The sequence below is a fragment of the Seriola lalandi genome, unplaced genomic scaffold (genome assembly GCF_002814215.2).
Source record: "Seriola lalandi dorsalis isolate HSWRI2012SDOR001 ecotype SW California unplaced genomic scaffold, Sedor1 jcf7180002054470, whole genome shotgun sequence".
NCBI classification, from domain to species: Eukaryota; Metazoa; Chordata; class Actinopteri; order Carangiformes; family Carangidae; genus Seriola; species Seriola lalandi.
In genome coordinates this window covers 759462-768159 of record NW_019525023.1, presented here as the reverse complement: position 1 = coordinate 768159, position 8698 = coordinate 759462, and the positions used below count along the sequence as shown (strand labels likewise).

Genomic DNA, 8698 nt, shown 5'->3' with positions numbered 1-8698 from the left:
TAAGCCAGTGTGTAACACACCATGCAGAAGGCATCTGAAATATTTCCATTTGATGCAGTCTTAAAAACATGGCTTTTTTGTGTAGACCAAAAAAAATAACTTTAAACCTGCCTGAGAGGCAATTTAAAGGAGCAAGAAGTTTAATTTAACAGGTTAATGAGTCCAGTAAAGAAATTACTGTGTTATGTATTTTGTAGTACTGGATAGCACCAGTCTCTAAATCAATACTTTTGTACAATGCTTCTTTTGAGTCACACCCCAACCTTACTGCTACTGAGACTTAACTCTTGGACTGGAGTCATTTGGGGTCAACTGTTCCTTTAAGAAAGTAAAATCACTTTTTCTTACGCACATACAACATATTACCTGCAGGGGGTGCTGTCCACCAAGAGGCAACACTGTTTACCAGTTTCCTGCAAAATCCCCGTCAGTATGGCTCCCTCACAGTCTATGACGGCTCCGTATTAAACAGAGTTGAAATTGGGGTATGACTCTGTGGTTGTTACTTAGATCCTGTCTAAACCGAGCAAAGGGACGACGTTTTCCTCAGACAGCTGTCACTTTTGTTGGCGTTATGATGCTTGATTACATTGATCACGAGAAGACCACGGCGCATGCACCCTTACTCCGCCTTTCCTATGGCCAAATAAGGGCAAGGCAAAGACTAGTGAAAAACAGAAAGAGGTCTCACTCAGTCCCAGTTTGTGACACGAAGAAACAACTGCGTGTAGGTGTATCAGTATCGGGAAATGTTGACATGCTGATTAAAAATGATTAACTTTTTAAAGGTGAACTCGATAAATCACCCTCAGACTAAATGTATTATTATCATCCTGAGGTGAAATGTATTTTATTGAGCTAATTACTTGTGAGGGAGTTTTATTTGCTATATCGGTCACCATGGTGACAGAGCGGCTCTGCTGGTTTAATCAGTCCTGATCAGCGCGACCACGTCCCCCATCTTTGCAGGCGACCTGGCTCCAGAGTTTCTAGAAGGAAGAAGAGCTCTCACTCATGTCTCCATCCTCGGGTCCAGGCGTGGCTTTCGGATGGGTGTGGTTCCTTGTTTGGGGGAAGTTTTCTTTTAGCAGTGAGTCAACTAGAGAATGAAAATGAACATGACTGAAATCTGAAGAACAGCACGAACTCCAAGTGGCATGGATACATGGTGAAGACTGGTGTTTTCTTTTAATTTGTCTACTTTTGTGAGATTGAAGGTTCCTGTGGCAGGACAGCTCTCCTGAAGAACATAGACTGAGCCAGGTAAATGTCACATTTGTCAGATGAATGATGGTGTTTTTCCTGTTTGTTATGGATTAGTAATAACTTGACATTTGACTCTGTCAAACTACAGTTTGTTGAAATAATCTTTGTCACTGATTGTATTTATTCTGATCATTTGTGTAGTTGTATTTCCATCTCATCTCACCACTGATATGTAAATGTTGCTTGAAAATTTTAAGTGGTATTTTTGTGTCATTGTTATCGTGCTATTGTTGTTGCCACTTACTTTGTAGACTTGCATGTCTGTGTTGTACCATCAAAACCAGTTTGATGGTGAATAATAAGGACAGTGTTTGTCAGTGCTGTGGAACAGCTAAAAAATGCGACCTTCTTATAGGCTGCTAAACTAAAGTGGGATTGGTCTGACCTTTCAGAGCACACTGATTCAATAACAGAGCTAATGCATTTAAACTCATATTACCTGACTTTAAGGAAATGCTCTGACAAAACTACAACATGGTTATGGGCTTGATGATGATACATGACCCTATACCCGAAAAAGAGTAGGCTACAGTGAGGAGCAAACATTTACCCTGTCATATGCCGTTTATGCACAGTCCAGTTTATGCAGAGTCCAGCACAGAAGCTCCATTCAGAAGATTAAATCCAGTCAAAGAAAACCTTTATGTCAGAGTGGGATCAGTGCTGTGAGAACAGTTGCTGTCACAGCCCAGGGCAACTCCAGCTGACGACTTTGTTTGACAGAGCTGGCTGATGAAGGGGGGTGTGTGTGACACGAGGAAGTGGTTGTGTTTTAATGCTTTAAGTTGTGCAACTTTGACAGAACAATGGGCGTCCTGCAGCTGCTGAAGTCTCAGTTCTTGTGTCACCTGATAATCTGCTACGTGTTCGTTGTCAGCGGCCTCATCATCAACCTGCTGCAGCTCTGTACTCTACCTCTGTGGCTGGTCAGTAAACAGCTGGCCCGCAGGATCAACATCCGACTGGCCTACTGTGTCAGTAGCCGTGAGTGTTGCTCTTATTTTCTGCCAAATAGATGATGCTGGAGGCTGAAGTCTGTTGGTACTGTGTTTGTTTTGCTGCTGGAGGGAAGAAATCTGTCATTTCAGTGGTAACTTTGTTGCAATGAATCAAAGATTTAATATCAGTCTGCAAGAAGCATAAGACAACTTTGCAAACGCAGTCAAACTACCATTTTTTTCACCATTGTGTCTTCCTGATCTTCAGAGATGGTAGCCGCCCTGGAGTGGTGGTCTGGGACAGAATGCACGCTCTACACCGACCCAAAGAGTTATCCACTGTATGGAAATGAGAATGCAATTGTGGTTCTCAATCACAGTTTTGAAATAGACTTCCTGTGTGGCTGGACCTTCTGTGACAGATTCGGAGTCCTGGGGGTAAGAGACAAGTGTCCCAGAAAACCCAAGTGCTTAGCCGTTTTTTATGTAGAGGATGTGTGTAGTTCCTTAACGATAAAAAATGTCAATTTTCCCAGAGCTCAAAAGTTTTAGCCAAGAAGGAGTTGGCGTATGTGCCAATCATCGGTTGGATGTGGTACTTCCTGGAGATAGTTTTCTGCAAGAGGAAATGGGAAGAAGACCGAAGGACGGTGGCTCAGAGTCTTCAGAACCTGCGGGATTACCCAGAAAACTACTGGGTAAGTTTCAGCATGTGAAAGTTATAATAAAATCAAGATGGCTGAGAATGATGTCTTTAACGTTGTTGACGAACACTCTCTTTTCCTGGGACTAGTTCTTGCTTTACTGTGAAGGAACACGCTTCACACCAAAGAAGCACCAGGTCAGCATGCAGGTGGCTGAGAGCAAAGGTCTTCCCAAACTGAAGTACCATCTTCTGCCAAGGACCAAAGGATTCTGGGTAACTGTCCAAAACCTCAGAGGAACTGGTGAGTATCCATCTCTGACGAAGAGTTTAAATATGGCCGTCAGTAGATACCAGACACTGTGAGCTGGGTGTCTTTGAGAGGGGAAATATTTACAAATTAAATGAGTTGTACAGTTAACTGCTGCTGTGTCTCGTCTTGTGTAGCTGCGGCTGTTTATGATTCCACACTGAACTTCAGAAACAACGAATCACCAACCTTGCTTGGAATTCTCAATGGGAAGAAATATCATGCAGATTTATATGTGAGGTACAAAGAAATGCTTTCCAGTGAAGATTTTTTGTTTCATTTCCTCTTTGGTGATGCAATCTGTTTTTATCTGAGAGATCTGACTTCCCTCTTTTACCTGCAGGAGAATCCCGCTAGAGATGATCCCAGAGGATGAGGCAGAGTGCGCTGCTTGGCTCCACAAACTCTACCAGGAAAAGGTAAGAGTGTGTTGAAGGGGGAGGTTTCTGATGGGGTGAAGGTTTTCCCATGAGGAACTGTGTAGTAGTCCTGATGGCCTAAAAACAAGATATACTAATTAATTTTACTGTGTAAAAAAGTGCCTGTGCTCTTTTTCCCTGAAGGCTTGTGTTTTATTTCATATAAGTTGGATAGATGTAAGAGGATAAAAAACTGTGGGAGATCCTGGACTGTGGTGTGTTTTTTTTGTCTTGTTTTGTTGGGGTACTTTTGTGGATTTGGCTTCTGTCATTACTTTTCTGTTCACACTTTCCATGACCTAAGTAACTCATTAATCTGAATGCCTAATGTGAAACATTAAACAAAGTTGTTATATTTTGGCTCCTACCACTTTCTAGACACACTGACAGCAACATGGCTGTCAAAGAACAAACCTGGACTCACCTTACATTTTGAGACTTTGGTATTGACTTGTGTCTGTATTGATGTATCTGCAGGATAGCTTTCAGGAGCACTACACACAGACAGGGTGTTTCCCTGGCCCCACAGTGAGCCCTCCACGCCGACCCTGGTCCTTGATCAACTGGTTATTCTGGTGCTGCTTGCTGCTCTACCCTCTGGGCCTACTACTGACTCAACTCTTCAGCTCTGGATGCTCTCCATCTTAGCTTCTGTGGCTCTCTGCTCTGCAGGTTTGTTTCATACATTCAAGCCCAAAAATGGCTGTAACAGTCCCTCCCTCAGTTTAACAGGCTCCTTTTTTGTTCAAATGTTTCATAAAGCAGCAGATCTGACAACTCAAATGTAAGTCCCCTTTTTTTGGAAGATATGATTAAGCTGTCTTGGGAGCATGTCCCCAACAGCATTCAGGCATGTGCTTACTCAGAGTCAAACATTCATCTATCTAATTTGTTTCACAGAGATGTTAAATAGAGAAATATTTTTTTTCTGACAGCATGGGTTCAGGAGGAACATGTTACGGTTTCCACAATAAATGATTAGCCATGTTTGTGGTTGAGGTAAAAATGACAAAATTGGTTATCTTGGAAGTGACAGCTCAGTATTAAGCATTTTGTGAAAAGTGCCAGTTAAACTGGAACGTAATTTGGGATTTTCTCCAGACATTGGTTGTTGACAGACTCAACCCTCAGTTTCCAGTCTCAAAGTGGCAAATTCAGCCACGTAACTTAAACGTGATCCTGAAAAATCTTCATACTGTGAGGGCAAATTTACAAAATTAAAAATTGAATTTACTGTGGAAATAACCATGTCCTGTGCAGGATCTCAAAATCTGTCAGCCCTTCTTGTGACTTGCTCAGATAATATTCTAAATGTACTCTCTCTGACTCTTTCTTTCACAGCTTCACTGGGAGTTCGCTGGATGATTGGCCAGACTGAGATTGACAAAGGCTCGAGCTATGGGAATAAGGAGGTTCCTCTAAACAGAAACTAAGGAATCCTGACCCTACTCAGAGCTGCTTCTTTGCACAGCCTCTAATCTGCAAGCTGCTGGCTGCAGACTTTGTAAACACCAGTCTGACAGGTTCCTGTTGGTCCAACAAGTGCAAACCTGCTTAAAAGCACAATGCAGACACGGTAGTTTTGTCCTAACACTATGCTGCATAAGCTCATCACGATAAAGATCATGAGACTGGACTGTGGTGAGCAACTTCCTTTAGGAAACTTATAATAGGAACATGAGGCAAGATAAAATATAGCTTGACTACATTCTTCTAAAATCAGAGGGTAAATATTTGAATACAGTCAAGGCAAATATTCTTGCTGATAAGTCAAACTGAAATTTTAAACCCAACTAAGTGCAGAATGGTCTACCTCTTTGCTTGTAATCTAATATGACATTTTCATGGTGGAATAAAATATATATTTCAGTTTTTAAAAAATAAAACATATTGGTTTATTAATATTGTTTGTACAAAGCAAACACTATGAGAGCAGCAGAGGATCAGAAGTTGTGGTGTGTGTGCCAGTGTCTGTGTTTGGATGTTTGGATGTTTTGTGTTCGGCCACAGGGAGGGAGAACAGGCCCTGTTCCTCATTTTAGTTGGATACACTCCACTTACAAGAACAGCTTTTCACCAGTAACTAGATTTACTCGAAAATCCTCTGAAGGCCTCAACTTGACACTTACTCCTCAGCAAAGACAAAAAAAATAAACTGTACTATGAGTATTAGAGTATTTGGAAATCAGGAATTCTTTGAAATACTTGCTGAAGCAGTGTCTCACCCTCTGCAAGCTGAGATAAAAACGAGGAGAGAATCACTACCTGAGTCACGAGTCAACTTCCTACGGTTTTAATAAATGAAAACATAAATATACTGCACTGTTACAACAAACAGAAGCCAAGGCTAATCTACACTGAATCTCTTCTTGACAGTATAAACAGAGGTAGAGTAACTTAGTGAGCACATACTGTATTTCAGTGGGTCTCCTCCCTCAGTCACTGTCACTCCTTACCTTTCCTGTCACCTCAGTGAGGACACAGGCTAAACCCCAGATATCCGCTGCGTGTCCATAACCTTCACCCTTTGCTGTGATACACACATATTAAACTGTTAAAATTTGCATCACACACTCATTACCAGGACAACACAAGGCCATAGCTGGTTTGAAACATGGAGTGCAAAAAAGAAGCTTTAGTGACCCCCGGTGGTGGCATGCAAACCAGACACGAGACATAATTTCTTACCTGCTGTTCCCAGAGTTCTGTTCACCTCACCTGGATAAAAGTATGAAAAGCCGGAGTCACTCAGCTTAAACGCGCCTGATGATGTCACAGTGTTGTTGGCTACTCATTTAGAAAGACAAGTAAATCACAGTTATGAGGATGACTGACACTGACCCTTCACATATCAGTGGACAGATTCATTTGTTTGGTTAAAGTCTGATGACATGTTTCTGCAGCCCCAGTCTTTTTTATTTATTTATTTATTTGTCTATGTAACCAACATACTGTATCCTCTGGCCACCTGCTGGTGCCTGGACATTTCATAATTAATGATTAGACCTTTAGTTTTTTTGTGTTGGTTTGAACTCACCAGATGTTTTTTTTTCTCTCTCTTCTTATGAATCACTCAGAAAATTGCCCACAGTCCAGTGATATTTTACTTCAGCTTTCCTCCCATAATAAATATGAGCCACTAAGTGACTGACATGCCCGAGCTCAGGGACACAGAGTGATGATCCTGGATCGATGATGAAGAATAATTAATTTAGTTACTAAAGACTCCAAATCCAGATAATTATCCTCTGGCCGTATGTGTTTTATGTAATTATGCCTCAATAAATGCTTGTATTAAAAAAAAATACATAGAAGCGCATTGTGTCTGCCTTGTGCATGAAATGCGCTCTATAAATAAAATAAAATAAATTAAAAAAATAAATAAATAGAACAATGTGCATTCCATTTAGCTTCTTTGTTTGATTTTTTTGATTTCTAATTTGGCATTATAAATCCTGCATTTTGCAGTCTGCTGGTATCAACCAAAGTTGGTCTTATTAGTGTAACTTTGGGTGTATACACTTTTCTTTGTTTAACTCAGGCTGCCAGGGTCTCATATTAGCTTTGGATGAACTTAAAAATTAAATTTTCCACAAATTTTGAGACATTAGAAGATGAGAACTAGGAACTACAGTGACTCATGACTTCTTCATATTAACTGAGCACATGTCAACCTATCTTTTAATCTTATCTTGGGAAAAGGCACCCAGATCTGTAAATAATAGTTAAACTCACAAATCAAGTAAGATGTTAATAATACATAATACACAATTCATGTATGAAATCCAAAATGAGGTTAAAATAAGGTAAAGGCAAAAAGAAAACATTTAGTTTATTTCCTGTATGTCTACGGAAACCCATTAGGTTAAGCATGCATCAGAATTACTTAACAGTTCAAATGTGAAGGTAAGATCTCAATAGTCCATGTAATGGTTTCAAAACCACACACAAACATGCCAAAGATCTAAAGTCAGTGGATCACCAGCAAAAAAAGGCAGGGCTGATGTTAACAGCACTATAAAGTCTCTCTTTATACTACAAGTGATGCTGGAGTTTTGACCTCTTCGAAGTTGATCTTCATGTAAGAGCAGGCTGAGTGCTGTAAGGGCAGTTACTGTCACACCTTAGGTCAACACTAGGCTTGATAGGTGTGTTTGACAGAGCTGAGTGATACAGTATCTCGTACCATTGAGTCAAGTGTGTGTGACACGAGGAAGTGGTTGTGTTTTAATGCTTTAAGCTGTGCAACTTTGACAGAACAATGGGCGTCCTGCAGCTGCTGAAGTCACAGTTCTTGTGTCACCTGATGATTTGCTACGTGTTCCTGGTCAGCGGCCTCATCATCAACCTGCTGCAGCTCTGTACTCTACCTCTGTGGCTGGTCAGTAAACAGCTGGCCCGCAGGATCAACATCCGACTGGCCTACTGCGTCAGTAGCCCTGAGTAGTTGCTCTTATTCTCTGCCACATAGATGATGCTGAAGTCTGTTGGTACTGTGTTTGTTTTGCTGCTGGAAGGAAGAATTTTTCATTTCAGTGGTAACTTTGTTCCAAAGAACAAGATCATAGATTTCAACTCTGGTGCAGCATAAGGCAGCTTTACAAACATACACAACTATCTTTCCTCACAAAACATAGAGGTGACATCATTGTGTCTTCCTGATCTTCAGAGATGGTAGCCGCCCTGGAGTGGTGGTCTGGGACAGAATGCACGCTCTACACCGACCCAAAGAGTTATCCACTGTATGGAAATGAGAATGCAATTGTGGTTCTCAATCACAGTTTTGAAATAGACTTCCTGTGTGGCTGGACCTTCTGTGACAGATTCGGAGTCCTGGGGGTAAGAGACAAGTGTCCCAGAAAACCCAAGTGCTTAGCCGTTTTTTATGTAGAGGATGTGTGTAGTTCCTTAACGATAAAAAATGTCAATTTTCCCAGAGCTCAAAAGTTTTAGCCAAGAAGGAGTTGGCGTATGTGCCAATCATCGGTTGGATGTGGTACTTCCTGGAGATAGTTTTCTGCAAGAGGAAATGGGAAGAAGACCGAAGGACGGTGGCTCAGAGTCTTCAGAACCTGCGGGATTACCCAGAAAACTACTGGGTAAGTTTCAGCATGTGAAAGTT

General features: G+C 41.2%; 1 protein-coding gene and 1 pseudogene across 2 annotated transcripts in view; both read left to right on the top strand.

Annotated features, from left to right (window-relative positions):
* The first annotated feature begins 1061 nt into the window (after positions 1–1061).
* LOC111658907 (1-acyl-sn-glycerol-3-phosphate acyltransferase delta-like) lies at positions 1062–6890 on the top strand. Its single transcript, XM_023411610.2, is given in 10 exon segments — positions 1062–1263; positions 2069–2250; positions 2473–2642; positions 2741–2902; positions 2998–3151; positions 3295–3397; positions 3501–3576; positions 4054–4207; positions 4210–4248; positions 4918–6890. Coding segments are annotated over 9 exon segments (1128 nt in total). The 5' UTR covers positions 1062–1263; positions 2069–2072; the 3' UTR covers positions 5010–6890.
* Positions 6891–6981: 91 nt separating this feature from the next.
* The window catches only part of LOC111658960 (1-acyl-sn-glycerol-3-phosphate acyltransferase delta-like), a 3485-nt pseudogene continuing 1768 nt past the window's right edge, over positions 6982–8698 (top strand). Inside the window, exons 1-3 of the transcript XR_015437584.1 lie at positions 6982–8015; positions 8246–8415; positions 8514–8698. The exon at positions 8514–8698 is cut by the window's right edge and continues 226 nt beyond it. The product of XR_015437584.1 is annotated as a 1-acyl-sn-glycerol-3-phosphate acyltransferase delta-like (transcript). The remainder of the gene's footprint in view (positions 8016–8245; positions 8416–8513) is intronic.